Source organism: Fusarium vanettenii, assembly GCF_000151355.1.
Source record: "Fusarium vanettenii 77-13-4 chromosome 11 genomic scaffold NECHAsca_39_chr11_5_0, whole genome shotgun sequence".
Classification (NCBI taxonomy): Eukaryota; Fungi; Ascomycota; class Sordariomycetes; order Hypocreales; family Nectriaceae; genus Fusarium; species Fusarium vanettenii.
In genome coordinates this window covers 116,586-136,374 of record NW_003315848.1, presented here as the reverse complement: position 1 = coordinate 136,374, position 19,789 = coordinate 116,586, and the positions used below count along the sequence as shown (strand labels likewise).

At 50.6% G+C, this 19,789-nt stretch overlaps 7 protein-coding genes across 7 annotated transcripts; 3 read left to right on the top strand and 4 right to left on the bottom strand.

Moving 5' to 3' along the window:
- Window positions 1-3,908: 3,908 nt before the first annotated feature.
- Window positions 3,909-4,121, bottom strand: NECHADRAFT_9823 (uncharacterized protein; the record flags this gene model as incomplete). Its single annotated transcript, XM_003041968.1, has 1 exon — window positions 3,909-4,121. A coding segment is annotated over one exon (213 nt), but the record flags the coding sequence as incomplete, so codon positions are not given.
- Window positions 4,122-5,113: 992 nt separating this feature from the next.
- Window positions 5,114-6,204, top strand: NECHADRAFT_102052 (uncharacterized protein; the record flags this gene model as incomplete). Its single annotated transcript, XM_003042030.1, has 4 exons — window positions 5,114-5,394; window positions 5,442-5,821; window positions 5,869-5,936; window positions 6,180-6,204. Exons 1-4 carry the CDS (start codon window positions 5,133-5,135, stop codon window positions 6,202-6,204), a joined length of 735 nt encoding a protein of 244 aa, XP_003042076.1. The 5' UTR covers window positions 5,114-5,132.
- Window positions 6,205-6,966: 762 nt separating this feature from the next.
- Window positions 6,967-8,731, bottom strand: NECHADRAFT_52652 (uncharacterized protein; the record flags this gene model as incomplete). Its single annotated transcript, XM_003041967.1, has 3 exons — window positions 6,967-7,292; window positions 7,339-8,019; window positions 8,107-8,731. The coding sequence occupies 3 exons, from the start codon at window positions 8,729-8,731 to the stop codon at window positions 6,967-6,969; spliced, it is 1,632 nt and encodes a 543-aa protein (XP_003042013.1).
- A 301-nt stretch (window positions 8,732-9,032) lies between these two features.
- Window positions 9,033-11,382, top strand: NECHADRAFT_52568 (uncharacterized protein; the record flags this gene model as incomplete). Its single annotated transcript, XM_003042029.1, has 7 exons — window positions 9,033-9,223; window positions 9,284-9,467; window positions 9,503-9,765; window positions 9,814-10,195; window positions 10,356-10,545; window positions 10,599-10,929; window positions 10,983-11,382. The coding sequence occupies 7 exons, from the start codon at window positions 9,033-9,035 to the stop codon at window positions 11,380-11,382; spliced, it is 1,941 nt and encodes a 646-aa protein (XP_003042075.1).
- Window positions 11,383-11,416: 34 nt separating this feature from the next.
- On the bottom strand, window positions 11,417-13,067 carry NECHADRAFT_72799 (uncharacterized protein; the record flags this gene model as incomplete). Its single annotated transcript, XM_003041966.1, has 2 exons — window positions 11,417-12,616; window positions 12,664-13,067. The coding sequence occupies 2 exons, from the start codon at window positions 13,065-13,067 to the stop codon at window positions 11,446-11,448; spliced, it is 1,575 nt and encodes a 524-aa protein (XP_003042012.1). The 3' UTR covers window positions 11,417-11,445.
- A 656-nt stretch (window positions 13,068-13,723) lies between these two features.
- Window positions 13,724-15,803, top strand: NECHADRAFT_86908 (uncharacterized protein; the record flags this gene model as incomplete). Its single annotated transcript, XM_003042028.1, has 2 exons — window positions 13,724-14,206; window positions 14,274-15,803. 2 exons carry the CDS (start codon window positions 13,724-13,726, stop codon window positions 15,801-15,803), a joined length of 2,013 nt encoding a protein of 670 aa, XP_003042074.1.
- A 165-nt stretch (window positions 15,804-15,968) lies between these two features.
- On the bottom strand, window positions 15,969-17,442 carry NECHADRAFT_106489 (uncharacterized protein; the record flags this gene model as incomplete). Its single annotated transcript, XM_003041965.1, has 4 exons — window positions 15,969-16,069; window positions 16,134-16,512; window positions 16,561-16,805; window positions 16,854-17,442. The coding sequence occupies 4 exons, from the start codon at window positions 17,440-17,442 to the stop codon at window positions 15,969-15,971; spliced, it is 1,314 nt and encodes a 437-aa protein (XP_003042011.1).
- Between the last annotated feature and the right edge of the window lie 2,347 nt (window positions 17,443-19,789).

The following is a 19,789-nucleotide window of genomic DNA, read 5'->3' as shown; positions in this document are numbered from 1 at the left end:
TGTCGAGCCCACACTTTTGCCGATGAGCATGACGTTGAGGCGTTGGGAGTTCAACATATTGACAGAGGCTATCCTACAAGTCTTATCCAGTGTATTTTTGGATAAGGTCTTATAAAAATGCCGATTCACTTGGAAGAGCCCTCACCTGTGAGCGAAGCGGTGAGCACTCTCCTCTTCAGAAAGAGCTTCTGGAGGATTCTTCGAGAACTTTACGATCAGGCATCGGCCAAAGACTTGAGGCAACTGGCATCTGCTGGCAGTAATATGGCCCTTAAATGCCGCCCTATGCCTAGTTGCGGAATGTCTTGACCTGGTAGAGTGGCCTTGTGGCCGATAACTTCTCCTGGAGGCGTCACTGATGCCAACATACTTCATCAAATTCATGCATAATTTAGGGAGGTGCCAGCACCTTCAATTAACGTCAGAAGCTGGAAGATTTGGCTCAATCTAATGTGGTGATTAGCATAGACAGCTGTACGAGACACAACATATTGTGCGATTGCATGGTCGAGTTGCGGATGCAGCGAGGGCCTAACATGACTGGATCGTTTTCCACATTTGTACATGTGCAAAGGTGCATGCCATAATGCTGTGAAACGGAGAATTCATCGGGGCGAATCATGCATGAGAATCGCCAGCATCAATTTAATGTTTTCAGGGGCATGCATTCGATGTCGAGACAAGTCACAGTGGTGGCTGCAAGACATGAGAGACGGTGTTGTGAGGCACAGCGTGTTAGCGACCAGAGCCCTGGAGTTTCCTCTGTAGGGTGCTGTGACTCAGGTGTAAGGGGGTCTTACTTTCACACCCAACGCAGTAAACAAACAAACAAACAATGCAACGAATGATCAATGATGAATGACAAACACTTCGCCATCGCATTCAGCTCCTCGATGCCGCGTTCTTAGCACCTCGGCCTTCGGAATCCCCAACTGCACCAGCGGAAGACCTTCCGACCGTGCCGATCATGTGAACGCTGGTGGCTGAGACAAAGATCAGCAAAGCGACAGTGGCTCAGACAAAGCTCAAGCCCCTGGAAATAAACAACAGTTCGCCACGTGGAGACCGGCCCAACTCAATCTTTATCAATCAGTTCAATCTCCGACCACGAGAAACCGGGGAGTCGCGTGCACAAGCACCGTTTATTTTTTTTCTTTTCCCCCTTTCCAATGCAGATTTGGTTCCTGGTTCGCCCCACTGGAAATCGGACCATGCCGAGGCTCATTGACCTCAAAGATGCGTGAATGTTAATTGTTCCTGATGGGCTCGCAAAAGGTTTGACTTTCTCAGCGACTGTTGGTTCATGCTCTTGGTACGAGTCGCCTTTTGAGGAAAATGGCCTGTCCTGAAAGAGCTAGCAGAGGCATTTCTTGACAAGACCCCAGCAGCCCAGCAAGGACCACGGGGAGCACCGGCCGGATCGGTCGCTTCGTTCAGCTGTTTTGGCCAAGGATTCAGGAGACTGCGGACATCGGCGAGAATTTCCCAGAACCAGGGCGTGACTGGCTATGAATTGCAAACGGAAGAATTACCTGAAAGTCCTTCATTGGGCGCTCTACGTGTGCAATTTCCTGTACCAAGAATGCGCTACGAAGAATGCCTGCTGGGGTGCGGAGGCGGGCAAACAGTTAAAACCCCCACTCCGTGCCTTAACTGACAGCGCCAAAAGTCCCCCGGTCCGTCATTCCCAAAGCAGCTACTCGTACCATTCCCGAGTTGCACTAACAGACCATGTCCGCGGGATGCGCTCGGTCTAGACGTTGGAGGTTCTATTTGGGGCTGAACACCGAGTCAGGCGCTTGGAATTTCTTGTTGGCCGAGTCAACCGTGAGGATCTCGGTTGTGTTGGACTCGGCCTCATGATGGAAGCCTGGATAGTGATGCTCAGGGAACGCCATGGTGTCGAACCAACAGGTAGGACTTTGCATCAAGGTTTTGGTTTCCCCGAGGTTCGTAAACTCCGGCTTGGAACGGGACAAGCTACGAGGGGATCTCGACATTGGTGACTTGAAGGGACAGTTGAGCAGAGGCATACACCAAAAATCAACGGTTATGAATACCATGGGCACTAACTTAGTGCATTGACGGTGATATCTAGATCGAGATGCACTAGTTATGCTCGCCTTTACCCGCGCTGAGCTCGCAAGTGCCGGGTAGATCAAAGCTTGTGTCTCCCCATATCGAATTATAGCTTAGTCTACAGATCATATCATGGCGATACATTCCCCCAAGGCCGCTTAATGGGCTCTCATTGTTCTGTTCATTGTGAGAGATGCGTATGGCAGTAAATGGCATCGAGTAATAGGTCTCTAGAGTTAGAAACGTTATACGAAGGTCTTGCCGTTTGCATTTTCAGTGGCTGTCCGCCATCGTGAAATCACAATAGTATTCCACAGTGCAGGAGACTGGTGCATGTAACTTCTGTCATGAATACAAACAAACCAATCGGTGAACTGATCTCGGGAGATGGTATCCTACATACATTCTCTTCAGAACTGGAGTAATCTTGAAGTTAGTGAGTTTCTTCTAACCCTCTTGAGCTGACACGTTCTTCAATAAGAGTCTCTCTAAGTATAATACTGCAAATCCAGAAACACCGGCATCGAACCCCTTGAATGCAGATGCTCACTGCTAGAGCTCCCAACCAAGCTTCAATGATCCAGTTCCTCTAGTGTGTTCTTTGTTATAGCTGAACTTGGCCCTTGATGGGTGAACTTAGTCAGATGAGCGACCCAGCTCCTTTGAGTTGAGCATTTGGTATCCCACTACGCGGAGCTTAGGCAAATACTGTGTGCCATGTACAATTGACTGAAAACTTCCTGACAACCAGCTCGCAATTATTCTACGCTCGTCATGAAACTACCCTGAACTTCATGTCTTGGTTCAGCTTCTCAGATCAACTTGCTAGATCAACACCATCATCACATGCCCAACTTCAGGCCAACTTCATGCCCCCACTACCATCCTCCGCCTCATCCTGTTACCTGACCCAAAGAGGCTGTTGTTGGTCTTGATCTTGGAATACGAACTCATCATCCGACGCTACATAAACTCCCGGACATGCAGGAACCCACGAATGTCCGGGACCCATTCTCAGGGGAACTCCTGGGCAGCTGAAAGCTTGATTTAGAAGCTGCATGATGATATCAACCAAGATGAATGCGAGAGCTTACATGCACGATCGATGAGTCCAACCCTGCTCATCACCAACACCATCAACACCATCATCAACGTTGCGATGCTGCGCCATTTAAACCCTTGTCAGCCTAGCGACCCTTGTCTGGCGCATGAATTCCGTCCATGTGGGGAACGGACCATCGGACGGACTGCGTGATCCGAGGAACCCTGTCACCACCAGGGTCTGAGTCTGGATCATCAGATTCACCTTCTGGATCAGGATCAACAATTGCTTGGAGCTCGATGCGCTGAAAATATCGGGTTGAGTGATTACCGGTATTCATTCTATTCTACATGCCAACAGTTTAAACTGACGCGTTGTGCGTAAAGAAGATCGTTACAAGACGGATCAGAGACCCAGATTAACCCCTGCCATATCCCGGCTTCCCCAAACCTTCCCCAGACTACAGCTCGCCTAAAAGGCGGCGAGGAGACCCAACACCATCATACCGAATCCGCCGATGGAGCCCATGACAGCCGCTCCGTCGGGTGAGGCGGTTGAGCTGGTGGCAGAGGCAGCAGCCTCAGGGGTGCTAGTCGACTCGGCTGCCTTGGTGGTAGCTGATCCAGTCTGCTTGACGGTGGCCGACTCGTCGACTGGTGGAGCAGTGGCACCACCAGTCACGTCGTAACAGAACTGAGCAGCAGCTGGGAGGACGTCCTCTGTGAGATGTTAGTGGGGGTTGCTTGATGAGGCTGAGGCAGGCCGACTTACCAACTGATTTGGCAGCACCGCATGCTTGAAGAACGCAGGCCTGGGCTCCAGTGTAGATGTTGCGGTAGTTGTCCACCTCGCAGAGACAGTCATTGTCCTCGGGCTTGCAGCTGGATGAACCCTTGATGGCCTTGGTGAGACAGTCATGTGAGCACTCGGGGAGCGCATCAAACATGGTCTCTGCGCTGGCGAGGCCAGCAATGGCGAGAACAACAAAAGCGGCCTTCATTTTTTCGAGACAGATGTAAAGTTTACTAGACCAACCGCTGGAAGCGGGCGATTTACCCGTCTTAATAGTAGGTGAGCCATCACAAAGGTTGCATGTCAAGTGCGGCTGTAGAGCATGGCCCTTGGCGACCTTGCCAAACTGAGCGAGAATGGCCTCTTGGTGAGTACGAGATGCCGTCCTAGTAGAGCGGTATGGCCATTCTTTGTGGCCGAGCAATCTCTCAGAGTCACTCCCCCCACTCCATGTTACTTTTCAGCTCCTCTTCCTCGGCTGCACATGGCGCAACGGCGAGCTCCCTAGCTTGGCTAGCCCCGTCCAGCCGTCGGCTCGTGTGATTTTGGCTCGGTTATGCTGTCCAGGGTCAACGTATCGTTAGTGGCGTGAGAGGGTGGGATCTGATAAGATAATCATTTCATTAGTGCCAAATGAATCGACAGGGAGTTCGTGGGGTGGACAGTGAGGCCCACTGCGACAGGCCTGTGTTAATTCGGCTCGTCCGGAAAAGACCTCGGCGTCCTCTTGGCCTCTCGAACGGGCCAGCTGCAGATGAGCTTGTACCAATGAGTTTTCTGGGACTGATAGCGGAGTCCCTGTTGGTGTTGACAGGGTGTTTGACAGGGTAAGAAGCAAAAACTAGACTATCAGATGATCTGATAACTCTAATCGTATCCGTACAGGCTTCAATCGCCACCGCCAAGGTCAACTAGATCCAAAGCGAAATTAACGCCGCAGCCACAACTACAGGCCCAGGACCAGGAGTGCTTCGAAGCGGCCAATGATCGGAGATGAGGCCCTTGCATGCCTTCTCAGGCACCTCTAGACTTGATGAGATCCATGCCGGTAGAGACTTTCCTCAGAGATATTAATACCCGGCATCTCTCGCCTCTCAACCCGTTTCTCTTTTCAGCATCTCAATCAGTCTTCAACACTCGCTCACTACTTGCTTCCGTCGACAACGACCACATTCGCTAGAACATCACTCGTTCGATTTCAACAAACACCTCAAGCAAGATGAAGACTTCCACCTCGATCCGCTTTGCCGCTGCCGGCGTCATTGGCCTGGCCTCCATGGCTCAGGCTCAGTCCGTCTGCGCCATCAACTGCTTCCAGAGCGTCATCACCGAGCACCCCCCTCTGGACTGCACTGAGGAGAACATGTACCTGTGCTTCTGCAAGCGCTCCAACCTCCAGAACTGGTTCGCCGAGTGCATCTGGGACGAGTGTGATAACCAGGCTGATGCCGCTATCTCCTTTGGTGTCGACCTGTGCGCTGGTAAGTTACATCAAGTTATCGAAGCTGAACTTGTCTAATCATTTCAGACTACGGCATCACCATCACTCCCCCTACCAAGCCCGAGGAGCAGCCCACCACCACCAAGGCCGAGCCCCAGCCTACCACGCAGGCCGAGGAGGAGCCCGAGTCGACCCAGGCTGAGGAGGAACCCGAGTCCACTCAGGCCCAACCCCAGCCTACCACCGAGGCTGAGGAGCAGCCCGAGTCCACCCAGGCCGAGGAGACTCAGGCTGAGGAGACCCAGCCCGCCGGAGAGACCAAGGCTACCACCGCTGCCGCCCCTGCCGAGACCACTGCCGAGACTGAGGCTGCCGCTCCCAAGCCCACTACCGTTGTCGTCAAGCCTTCGCAAGCCGATAACACCACTGTCGTCAGCCCCACCAACCCTCCCACCGTTGTTAACATGGTAAGTTTACAGCACCTCGACTCACAGACATACACTAACAGACACAGGGTGCTTCCAACGCTGCCTCTGGCATCCTGGCTGCTGCCGGTCTTGCCGTCGCTGCCTTCCAGCTTCTGTAAGCATAGCTTCTTGGATGACCAACCCCTAATGACCTGGGTTATGGCCCGGAACATTTAATATTCAACGTGTATACATCTTCTTTCCGGTTCGGGTCCGGTTGGGCTTGACTGGGTACATGTCGGGTAGTTCTAGCTTAAGGCATGAGCCTGACAATAATATTATTACCTATTACTGAACTTGATGACGGATGCAATGTGAAATGGTTGGCCTGTGTGATGTATGTTACTTGACCTGATAGACCTGTTAATGCGTGCAAGTCTTGATGTATCATAAAGTTGCCATCTCTGTGCCACAAGCCAAGACTAAGATCTTCCAGAGTGCTTGCAGGGCTGCATGTCCTTGCTGAGCATGGGGCTGACGTGATATTCTTCGCCCATGCAACCCGTGTTAGGCGAGTGAAGCGAATTAACTCTATTGATCCTTCTGTCCTGGTTGGGGTTCCTTGCAGCTGCAAAGGCACCTTCCCTTGTATCGTGCATACACCACTGCTGCCAGTAATTCCTCTGACACTGCGGTGTTTGTTGTGCGGCAATAACCTTGGTGTTACTGGAAAGTCCATGGCCTTTCTTCCTTCGTCCGACATGCTGTCGCTACGAGAAGAGAAGAGCCCTTGATCAGTGCTACTTCTAGTAGTCCAATGCAAGCTGGTTCAGACCGGAGATAATTCATAACATGTCAACCCTAAGGCAAGTTGGTTTGACTTTACAACGGCGCGGCGAACTCTGAGAAAAGATGTTGGTTTGAGTGTAAGAAAGCATTCCCCTCATAAAGCCTCCAAGTGGTAAACTGCATGGTCAAGCTCAGAGCGTGGTTGGTGGAGAAAGGGAGCGGTTAACGGGGATATACCAAACGATATGGCTGGCTGCATCATGCATGAGGTATTATGATTGTAAACCTGTCATAGTACAACTTTGTCTGAACTCTATGTATCTAACCTTCGAAGAAATATGTGAAACGACTAACTGTGAAACCTTCCTGAACCCGAATGCCATGAAGCCAACTGAATGTATACTGAAAATCTGAGACTAATTGCTGTTTGATCTGGTTCTCCCGGTCTCCTCATCTTGCAGCACTGATGGCTCTTGCATGGCTGCAGCATGCTGAGCACGAATCTTGTCAAGAATTTGAACAGCCTCAGAGGCATATTCGCACTTGAGTCGGATGCGATGGCCGTATTTGTAGAATAGAAACGGGAATGGGACACAGGCAAGGGCCAAGAATGCTGGGACGGAAGCTGCCCATTGAACACCGAGATTCTCGTACATGTGCGGCGTGAATAGAGGAAAGGCTGCCCCGAAAAGAGATCGAAGGACAGAGTTGGCGGCCAAGACTGAAGCAGCAAAGACCACATCTGTTCTTCATTAGAGTTATGAGCGTGTATGAGAATGGCAACTTACAAGAATCAATCAGATAGTTTAGTAAAGAAAGGAACACCAGAACCAGTCCTAGACCAAAGAACACAGTACCAACAATTGGCACAGCCCAGTGGATTGAAGGATATGTCGTCCAAGCAAACCAAAACAGTCCGATAGGGATGAAGATAGACCCAACCATTGCCAGAGGAAGTCTGGCCTCTGGGTCAAGCATACCACCCTTGGCGGCTGATAAGCGTGTATAACGCCTGTTTTCGAAAATGCCCGTAAGAGTGGCGAGTGATACACCAAGTGCAGTCCCAATGAAAGCCAGGCCTCCAATTCCCGGACTCCAGCCTCTTCCTACTTGAAAGACAATGGGAAAGGCGGCAAAGCACATGTATAAGGTGCCGTAGATGATGGAGATGTATATCGAGAGGAGCAGGACGATGGGCTCTTTGAATAGCAATATCCAGGGCCGTGTGAGAGCGACTTTTAGTTGGCTGGAAATGGACTTTGGAGGTTGACCGGCGTCGAGCAGTGAGATGTAAACTCTGCCTGTTCTTTCAGAGAGCATTTGGGCACGTTGACGAAGGAGATATGGGGCGTATGTTTCCGGGACAAGAAGTGTGATTAGAATCCAGAAAACGCCAGTGAAGATTGCCATCAAGCCTAGAAGCCAACGCCAACCTTCCGTCTCTCCGAGGAAGCCACCGACAATAGGGCCTATAAACGAGTTAGCAGGTCATTCATGATAGGTACCATCTCTCATACCAATGGCTGGCCCTAAGAATGGAGCAAGACCAAATAGACTGGAGGCTAGGCCGCGCTCAGTATGGTTGAACATGTCCGCAATGACGCCGCCTGCATTGGTCAATGGAGAAGAACCAAATGCGCCTGCGAAGAATCGAAGAACGAGTAACGCCGGCATTGTCGGCGCACAAGCAGCTCCAATGTTGAATGCTGTTAAAGCAAAGTACGTGACGATAAAGACCTTTTGCCTCCCATACAACTCAGACAGAGGAGCCCAGAGTAGTGGTCCAACAGCAAAGCCCAGTACAAAGAGCGACACACCCAGAGTGGCTACTACCTGGGACACGTCAAAGGCGCGGATGATTTCCCGTATGCCTCCAGTGTATGCAGAGCTCACAAAGGTGACAGCCAATGTTGCGATCGCCTGAAGAATGGTAATCATCCATTTCCTCCATGGCGCAAAAGTCATCGCATCTTGAGGATCATTCGGCAGAAATTTGACGAGGAATGGATTCGATTCTGTCCCTTCGCCTACGTAGTTGTGCTCGGAGAACTTCTCCTCGTCGATCGGACCTCGGACTCTGGCCTTTGCCCATTGAAAAGGCCTAAAGGTTGTGGTTTCTTCGATTTCGATGACATCGGCGATCGTCGTCGAGGAGGACGAGGGACTCGGAGGAGGTGCCATTGCTTCGCCGGGGTCTGCGATCGGATAGAAAAAAAATGAAGATCAACCGTTACATGGCCACTCGAGATTGATGTCTTGTTAAAGTCTAGATCCAAGATCTCAGATGCGGAGGTCGGTATAAGTCAAGCTTGTCCCTCGGCATTTCAGTCGATATTGCCGCGGAGTTTTCTTCGGGAATAGCAGCTAGCACATGCAACGGCAATATAGAAATTCCCGAGCCGTAGACTAGGCTAGATGAAACTCCGAAAGGCCGAGACAAGAAACCCCTGAACGACGACTTGTTTAAACTCCGTGAATCGATATGGATTACAAAACACCCTCCCCTCAGCAGAATGGAGCGGGGAAACGTGGAAAACCTAGTAAGGCGTGCGTTCCCTGCCGCGCACGCAAGATCAAGTGCGACGCTGCGGTGACTGGACTGCCCTGCAGCAGCTGTGTCAGCCGACAGTGTGTCCCAAACTGCGTCTTGTCGGCGCGCAAACCACGAAGACGGTCAGTGAAGACACTGCATTTAATACAAGTGTTTCTGAGACTGATTCAATATCACACTAGGACTATACGTACCGTTGCTGCCGATAAGGAGCCTGGATCACCAAGGCGTGACGAACTTGTATGTGAAGTAATTTTATCCCATGTTCCTCGGCCACACTCCTGTGCTGCTTCCAAATACGCAACGAAGGGGCTAACACCCCCCGATAGACTCCAGACCACACAGCAAACAGCTCCCGAACTACACGTACGGAGGCATTGGACCAGGTGACTCCAACCCAGACTTGTCCTCTGGATCACAGTAGCTCTACTCCGCGGGGTCCCCCATCTCGGCCTGACTTGCATTACCTTAATATCTTGCACGACGCTGTCACCGCTTCGCCAACAAGTCCACAGCACGCCAGCGACGGTACTCCCGGCAGCCGAACTGAAGATGACCTCATCCCTCGGATCCGGCTCTGGAATAAGCCACCGGCTCTCGACGAGGTGGACAACGAGTTTCTTACTAAAAAAGGAGTTTTTGACTTGCCCGCTCGTTGCTACATGTGAGTTAGGCCTGGCTCACAGCATGCGTCTTCCACTGACACAACCAGGGACATGCTCGTCAAGACATACTTTGATCAGGCCTATTCTTGCAGTCCAGTGATCGAGAGGGCGGAATTTCTTAGAAGCTATCAGTCAGGGGACTGCTCCTTGTTTCTCCTTTACGCCATCTTTGCAACCGCGGCTCTCTTTGCTCCAGGAGAAGCCATATCTGGCTGTGGATTCGCCAACCGTTGGACTGCTCAAGAAGCATTCTTTTTAAAGGCAAACTTGCTTCATGACTTTCACTACGAAAGTGATACTCTTCGTATGCTCCAAGGCACAATAATCTTGGGAGTCATCATTCTCGATCATCCAACAGACAGGGACTTTCAGTATTGGTTCCATAACGCGATTCGACTTGCAGTCAAGCTCGATATACATAATACGTGGGTTCTTAACCCTCCTTAGAGGTTTCTGACTGATGATTTCATAGCTGTGCCCGAGAAGACGCATCCTTCAAACAACTGAAGCTTTATAGGCGGATCTGGTGGGTTCTATATGTACTTATGCCGCAGTTCCTTCTCACTTTACTCGATGCTAACTCTCGCAGCGTCGTGATGTCTTTCATTCATTCGTCAACACACAAAACTTACGGCTCCTTGAGAATGTTCCCTTGTTGAGAATTCTCAACAAAGATGACTGGGAAATCGAGGACATGCCTGAAGAATCTGACCTGCTGTCACCAGTATCGTATCAGCAAAAGACTTCACTCATTGCCCACTGCGAGCTAGTTCAAATATGTAAGTTGTTGAGTTGATCTATAGAAATGAAGCCTATGATAACAAAATTGTAGTTGGAGACTGTTTGTCGACAGTCAAGAATGGATCCCGTCAAGATGTACGCCAAATGATGCGGCCACTCGATGCTTGGCGTGCGTCCCTCGCCGAGAAGATGGGTATTACAGATCCTTTTCACGATGGAGACATATACTACCCAGAGACTCTCGCAATAAGCTACAGATTCGAAGCCATCATGTGTCGCCTACTTCGTCGCTGCTGGCGTTCACGAAATGTTAGTGGAAGTGAGTGGGCTAAGCAGAGACTTCGGTCAGCCATCTTTGAGCTTGACACCATCGCCAAGAGAGTCCTGGCGAACGGAACTATCCAAAAGTTCCCAATGACATTGTAAGTACCAGCAATTATTCTATACTACGGCCTTTTTTAACAATCATGTATAGTGTCAGTACAATGCCCGCTCTCCTGGCGCTTCACATCGAGACAGCGCTTGATCCGTCAGAGACAGACCTTGTCCGCTCAATGGCCAAGCTATCAATTAACCAGACAATGCTGGTTATTGATCAAGTCAAGGATGTTCCTGCAATATCGCGAGCTCTTCCGGCGTTTGAGATGGTGCTCTCCAAGAAGAACCTTTACTCAACCCCATCAAGTCATTCCGAGTCCATGCAGTCACCCTCGAACCAGGGTCCGAACCAGTCATCTGTGTTACTACACGCACATACTGACATAGATTCGCACACCGGGCTTGGGGAGCATCTTTCTCCTTATGGGGACTTTTTAGGATTCGATTTCTTGGATCGGTGGGAGATGGAGGAGTTGGACTTTACAGGCATCTACTAATGTAGTCTATTTGGTCACGAGAGTAGGCATCGATGAAGAAAAGATCCAATTTAGAAATAGCATCTACTTGGCCTCAGACTCAACGGCCTCAGACTCCACGGCCTCAGACTCCACGGCCTCAGACTCCCTGGCCTGTAGATACTTGTTCCATTCGGGCATACCCGAGATCCAAAACTTCACAGCGTCGGCTTCATCCTCAGGACCAAGGCGTTCCAGCTGCTTCTGGTATTGCTCGCGCAGCTCATCGTTCCCGGCCGAATGACAGAGAGATCTCAGGATCATACGAGTTACTCGCGAGCTCCCAGTGGTAAATCTAGCGATAGTCTCCAAAGCCATCGTCCAGTATGAGTGTGCCTGGTCAAAGTTGCGTTTGGTATGGTAAACCTTGGCCAGAATGATGTAGGCTCGCATCTTCTCATACTTGAGACGAGGGAACTCCTTCAAGACACTGAGGCAAAGCATTTCGGAATTGTAGTATTGCCCTCTGGCAAAGGCCACCTCAGCCAGGGACACCTCTAAGAGGCTTTTACCCATGGCGGGGATGTAGCTTCCTTTACGGCGTTCCATCTCCCAACGCACAACGTTTTCAGCTGCTGCGGTAAATTTAAAGTCTCGAAGCCCGTCAGCAAGCTCGCAGGTGAGGTCGCGGAGATCTTCATCAAGGACAATATCGGGCTCGTCCTTCAAAAGACGCCCTGCGTTGAGTTGCATGATGGAATCTCGTAATTCTCCCCGTTGACGAAGAGATCTGCCCCGGATGATGGTTTTTCTGTAGTTGACTGCTTGCTCCATTGGAGATGGGGTCTCACTCAGGGGACTCCAAGCTTCGAGTACCTCTTCGGCTGATTTCAGCTCTTCGACTTGCATAAAGTTGAGAGCTCGCTGGATTGCGTACTGGCCAGCGATGCAATGCATTCTCACATCAGGAGCAGTTTCTTCGCTGCTTCTGGTGGCCAGGTTGGCTGCAGATCGAAGCATGGAACCCTCGATGCGGTTTAGAACGCATTCCGCTAGTGCAATGCGAGAGGCGAGATATTGGCTCTCGATACCAACTGACACGCGCTTGGCTTGGTTCACGGCATACCGCTTCCAAGCCATGTCGGAGAATCGGGATGACTCAATGAGAGTGAGTCCGAGATCGATCTTGGCAGCGTTGGAGAGGCCGGGGAAGCCATCTGGACAGGCCTCAAGCGTGTGCTTCAGGTGTGGGAAGGCCAGGGTTGGGTCATCAGAGCTGAGAGTGATTAGTGAGGAGATGAGTGTATGTTGGGTTGAACCTACAGATGCTCCAGGTATTTCCAAGGAATAGATCTGTACGTGACGATCAAGGCCCAGTTCTTCCAGCGTGTCTGATCATCGGGGACGTGTCTCTTGCGAGTAAGATCGGCAATTTCCCCATCAACCTCATAGAACTGATCTGAGGTCTTGAGATAGGCGTCCGGTAGACGATTGATGATAGATACAAGCCTTGGCTCGTACGATAGAATCCTGGACAGATCTGAAGGAAGACCAACAGCGCTTGCGTCTACCCTCTCGATATGGCCTTTGGAATTCCATCGCTCCCGGCCTGTTGAGCCTCGGATAAGGAGGTTGAAAGGGATCTTGGTAGGTGCAAGGAACGATGAGAGATCTAGCAGCTTGTTCGAGTCATTCTGCTTGTCGGCCGTGGTCTGGGACGGAGACATGATGACGTGGATCAATCGGAGCAAGTGGAGGAGTGTTGCTGATTACTCGCGTACTGAGGATGCACGCTGAGCTTGACGAACTCTGGCTCTCCCCGCCTAGGCAGATGGAGTCAAGATTGATCAAAGGACGAAAGAAGTTCGCCTTGGATCAACTGATGATGATGAAGGAAGTGCGGGGTCGACTCTAACCGCCAGCTCGAAGTTATTAATAAATCAGGCTGTGAAAGGGTGGCCTCGATTGGCCGAGTTGATGTTGAAGACATGCATGTTACTCGTGACCTGTGTATGTAACCAAGACCTTGGCTAGTGTGGTAGGTCTCGCTAGATGTAGTTTGCTCTAGAAAAGTTCTTATGACTAGCCGTTTTTTGTGGTTGTGTCTACGCGTGGTGCTTATCAACCACGCGATAGTTGACCTAGATATCTTGATATATCTACTCAAACTCTCATCAAGATGAAATCTCCACCGGGTATCCGATTAACTTGGTAAAAAATTGGCGACGCAAGAATAATGCATGTGACTGCCGTCGTCTAGCTCAGCGACGTGGCTGGCTTGTATTGGCTGTAGGTGCATATGGCCCCCAATCTCTTATCGTGCCTAGAACCGCGAAAAGTATTGCGACCGTCATATATCACTTTCTTAACAATTTCGTCTAAAATGCTCTACCAGCATATCCCATTGAAGAGTAACTCGCAAACGAGGGTGTTGGTTCTCCAGCCTGCTCAAGAAAAGTCGGAGGTTCTGGTTGGATCTTTGAGAGTATGTGACCTACAAAAGTCGCTGGGATTCATCATCCCATCTTCTCCATTTGAGGCCCTCTCCTATGTCTGGGGTCCTCCAAGCGCGATGCACACCCTCACGCTCGGTACTGCGTCTCTGCCTATCACAGCCAACTGCGATGCTGCACTGAGAGAGCTGAGATGGCCCTCTAAAGAGCGCCATCTCTGGATCGACAGCGTTTGCATAGACCAGACGGACGGTGGCATCCAAGAAAGGAACATCCAAGTTGCTATGATGGGTGACATCTATGAAGCAGCTTCTGATGTCCTGGTTTGGCTTGGTCCAAGCGACGAGAAGACTACGGCACTCTTGCGACACTTTAAGCGGCTGTATCTAATTCAGGATGACTTTTGGGAAGACGTGAGACACAACCTCTGTTCTAAGTTCATGAATAAATGTGGTTAGTACCTCCTAAAGTGATATATAGCTTGCGCTTACATTCGCAGAGGACAAGTGGAAAACGTCACAGATGTGGGCTGTCCAAGAAATCATCGAAGATCTCCTCAGCAGAACTTGGTTTGAGAGAATGTGGACCCTCCAAGAGCTTCTGCTCGCAAACCACGCTACAGTCATGTGTGGCACTCAGTCCATGTCATGGGATGCGCTCTGCCAGGCTTTGGAGCTCATCGAGGCCTCGTTTCCCTTGTCGAGTAAGGGAACTCGGAACTTTGTGAACTGCTTCTACGCGTGCTCCGACTTCAAAGAGATGTTGGAGAACATTGAAAACAGCGAGGCTGACGATGGAGCTAAAGTGCTTTCGAGGATGGTTCATCATTCGAGAATCAGACACGCCACAAACCCCAAGGACAAGATCTTTGCACTCTACGGCCTCTCACAGAAGCTGAAGAAGCCCATGCCGCAGCCTGACTACACTCAATCCATTGCAGAGATATACACCAAGGCCACTGTTGCTATCATGCAGCAAGACAACTCTCTCTGGCCACTGGAGAACTTGTGGAGCGAGAACCGGCGAGGTGATCTTCCTTCATGGGTCCCGGACTGGAGTGAGGACTCCCGCTGGTCCGATGATCTCAATCAGGACTTTGGGCATATTCCTTTGGATTATGCAGATCGCGACATCCCTTCTCACTGGGATGGACCAACAGAGCCAACCGCGGCGATCAAGATATCTCCCGACTACAACAAACTCACCCTCAGCGGCAGGGAAATAGGAGTTGTTGATCATGTGTTTGACGATTCCAACAGAGTGCAAGCTCAAACCGAAGCCATCGCTGCATCTAATGAGACTGTCGAGTATGAACTGGTGATGCGAAAGCACGGAGCAGAGACAATCAAGCTCTTCCGAAGGCTATGCTCGCGTGGGTCTGAGGGAGACCAGTCTGAAGCTCAACTCTGTCAGTTGTTGCTCACAAACAACCCAACACAACCTGAGACATCCTTCATGTCAGGACTCCGAGCTCTGAAATGCGTGTTTGAGACAGAAGCATCCGAGAAGAACCGACGGTATATCTTTACTCGAGCAAGAAACAAACTGATGAGAGCCACAAATCAGACGAGAGCTACAAATGAGATGAGAGCTACAAATCGGATGAGTAGGGATCCGCAAGTCCTATCCTACGTTGAGTCTGATGTCGATGCTGCACTCGACGTCATCTTTGGCGAATCTGATGTTGATAGTCACGAGTCATGGATAGAAGGCGACTGCGATAGATCGTTGTTCAACTCTTTGATATCTGCTGCTAGCCTTTACCGTCTGGTTAGGGGCCTTTGGATTAAGAGGTCGATCTTCACAACAGACACGGAGCTCCTCGGGTATGCCCATGGACGAGTCTTCAAAGGCGATAGGGTGGCCATGTTTGTTGGTGCCGATGTTCCAAGTGTGATCAGGCCTTGCGGGGGAGAGTTTAGGATCCAGGGGCCTGCTGTTGTCAAGGCAAGAGGGAGCATTGTGGATGTTCTTCAAGGCTCGTCGTTGGAAGAATTTGTATTGCTCTAGGGCGAGTTGTATTATATGGCTCGTTATTTGTCTGATATATGGCATCTTGTAGATATTCACTGTCGCCAAGACCGACTGGGACGATCCAGAGGAAAGTCAACTTGTTGCCAGCACTTTGTTCTCAAAGACATCTGCATCTGCTCAAAACAGCTTTTTCCCTCTAAATTATAATGACTTAAGCACCGGCGGTAGCGGTTTACATAAAGTACAGAGCCCAAGCAAACAAGGCCAGAACCACGTTAACCCCCGCAAGACGCGTAGCAGAGCTGTCATCGTCTTTGTCATCAGACGATGAACCGGAACCCTCCGAGTCAGAGTCGTTGCCAGAACCAGAACCAGAGCCACTGCTATTGGTCTTTTCGTCACCCCACGAAACAGCAGCGTGAGCATCCGAGATCAGCAGGTTCGAAACAACAGCCAGCTCGCCCATAGTCTGCTCCAACGCATCGTCTCCGTCTTTGTCGGCGTCAGACTCTTCAGCTGACTTGCGGAGTGCCTTGAGAATGATCTCGGCCGTGAAAGGCGCAATTTGACTCGTCACGGCGAGCCATCGCTGGGAGAGAGCTTTGAAGGTCAAGAGGTCCCTGGGGCACTTCTTTTCAGTGGGACAAGATGCTTCGGCGAAGCTTCCGCCCTTCTGGAAGAAGGTGTCGATGAAGGATGATGTGAGCTTCTCAACTCGGGACTTCCAGGTTGACGAACCGTCGGTCTAGAAAAGCGTTAGACTCCAAAAGCTGGTTGATCTGATGGAACATACCTGATTGTACATATAAGCCGCACCGAGCGCCAGCGAAGAAGCGGCTCCAGATCGCTGGACCTTGCTGATCTGCGTACAGTTTGACTTGACGCTGCTTCCATCATAGACGGCAAAGGTATCGTGGTCGATGAGTTCGATGTCGTAAAGCCAGTCCCATAATTTCTCGGCATACTCGACGTAGGTCTTGTTACCGGTCTGCCTGGCAAGACGGGAGCTGAGGGCGAAGAAAAAAGTATTGGCCTCGGCTGCTTGGATTAGTCCTTGAATCCAAGAGAAACCCGATCAAAACCTACCCGACTTCCAATCGTATCCGTTGTTGATAAACGCAATCTGCCATCGCAGGCCTCCATCGCAGGTCTTATTCTCGACCTCTCTATCCCATCTCAGGCGTTGCGACTCGAACACAGATTCTGCAAGGTCGAGCCACTGAGGCTCATCCTCGGGAGGATCAGGGAATCCATACTCGGCAGCAGTCAAAGCAGCCATGGCCCAGATGGACTGATCATCGTTGGCGGCGTTGAGGCTCTGATTCGCTGGGATAAAGTCCTCGTTCTGGCCGACCTGGTGCAAGATGCCCTGCACCACCAAGTCATTGTATGTCTCGTCGCCCGTCAATTGCCAGTAGTCGATATATGTGCTCATGAAAGCCCCAGACTGATAAAAGTAGTAGGTGACATCGTCGTCCTTCGTTTTAATTGTCGTCTCCGGCAGAAGGCCAGGTACTTGGCCAGTTTCGTTTCCGTGGTAAAACTTGATGAGATCAGCAGCGAGTGACTTGGAAGTCTTGAGGATGTCGTCTCGGCTACCGATTTCTAAAGAGTGAACAGGCAGGAGATGTGCCAGAAGCAGGAGGCCTGCGGCTTGGGTGTGGAGTGCAAGCATGTTAGCGAGGCCAAGAAATAGAATAACGTATATGATAAGCGAGCGTCGCATCCAAGCGAGCGTCGCACTTTTCAGCACCTATAAAATAAAAGCCATTATAAAAACGCAACAAATCAATTGATCAATTGAAACTACTCGCTATACTCTTCCCCAGACGTCTCAATCACTACCTGACACGTTCTTGCATTATGCCCGGGTTTACTGCATATTCCACAGCGCCGAACGCCCGGTCCGACCGACCTTCCTCGACCACCACTTCTCGACGATTCCGCAACTACCTGCGCATCCACATCCATCTGATCAATTGCTTGCCGTGCTTCCTCCACTGTTAGTACCCCTCTCTTCTGTAGCCGTGTTCTTTTTGCTCTACGGCGCCGGCTTAGTATCTCATTCGCCTGTCGAAGATCCTGCACCTCAGCCTTCAAAAGGGCATTCTCATGCAACATACCCAATGTTCCCTTAGTTAGAGACTTAAGAGCTCCTAAAATTGACTCTGGGGAGCTACTTTGATGCCTTCTGATTCGTCTCTCAAGGTATTCAGACTGAGACCCGGCCTCAAGCACTGTCTTTGGGGTCTTTGAAGCCCAAGCGGTCAAGGGCCCGGCCTCCTCCTCAACCGGCGTTGGGGTCCGTAGCTGCACATCAAGCTTTAAGACCACACTTTCTGGGTCAAGAGGGACAAGCCCGGCCCCTCTGAAAGATGACCTGATGTTTTGTTCTGTCATGGTAGCTTGGTAAGCGGCATAAAAGGCCGGGAAGAACTCGGTCTTTGAAACGTGGGTTATAGAGCATCTGATCAGATGCTCTATTTCTCGACCATAAGCCTTCTTTAGCAGGCTAAAGTACCCGACGTCGAGAGGCTGAAGTAAATGAGACGAATGAGGCGGCATACAAAGCGTAATGATCTGGTTCTCCTCGCAATATCTCTCAAAGTCGACGGAGTGGTGACTTTCATGCCCATCGAGGATCAAGAGACGATAGCGACCAACTGATCGCTTGGCTGTACACCGATCAAAGTGCTTTAGCCACTCAAAGCCTATCTCGTTATCGGTCCAGCCATTTTGGGAGGTTGCAATTGCCCAATCGCCCGGGAGGTTGCTATCTCGGTACCAGTTGGCGAGGTGATATTGGCCCGCACCTATGATGAACGGCTGGACCGCCCAGCCTTCCGCATTGATCGCCTGAATCACCGTAATCCATTCCCGGTTTCCAGGCTGCACTGATTTTGGTCGTCCACGTCTTTCTGAACCTGTGACGACCATTCCGCTTGCAATCATACCCATAAGGAAGCCAGTCTCGTCAAAGTTATAGATATCATCTGATCGGATGCCGTATTTCGCGATCACGTTCGCCACGAGCCGAAACCAATCGCGAATAACGGCTGGATCTTCGCACTTGGCCCTCTGGTAGTCGTATTTACGAAAAAAACGCGTCTTCAGCTTTTCCTGTCGCCTGACGAAGTTATGAGCCCAGCGCTTGCCGACGGGTAACGCGTCGCGGTCGGCGAGTAATCGATTGGCCATTTCTTCAACAATACGCAGTCGCGGGGGAAATCCTCGTGAATCTAGGTCAAGAATAAACTGAACTATGATCTCTTCCTCTAGATCAGATAGTCGGCGTGAATTCGGGATAGTATCGCGTCGGGATTGAATGCCCTGCTGGCGGCGACGAAGCCTATGATCAGAGACCCTATAAGTCTTTGCAACGCGTCGGATGCTAAGTCTTGGGTTATTTTGAAGGGCCTGAAGGGCAAGGAGGGTCCTAGCCTCAGTATTTGAGTCTGACATGATTTTTGGTTGAGAATCAATTGATCAAATGAAAGGTTAGGTGTAAGAGGGAAAAGTGCGACGCTCGCTTGGATGCGACGCTCGCTTATCATATACGTTAAATGAATGACAATGTAACGACCGTAGGGATTGACGCCGTGGAACCGATGGGAAGGTTTAAAGAGGAAACAGTGGCTCTTTAAGGTTGACGGGGGCATAATTACCAATTTAAGCGAGATGACGATCCTTCTTGGCGTGATCCTTCAGAGTAAGCAGCGCCTAACACTGCCACCGCAGAGATGCAGCTGAAACGTGACGATGGCTTCGTTGCTGAATACGAGCAGTGACTGCATATTTATCGAGCGTTTCCTGCATAACATGGGCCTTGGAAGAAGATGGTTTCCAGTTAATCTTGTCTTGGTTTTTGATCAATGTCTTGGTCGAGATATCGGCGATTACTCTTTATGGTAGCGTCCGTGAGGTGACATCCAAACCCGAAAACTCGTAACGACTTAAACTAGCAGCATCTCGAAAACCCCTGGCTCGTTCTCTGTCCAATCGGTGGGATTCTATTTCTCCTG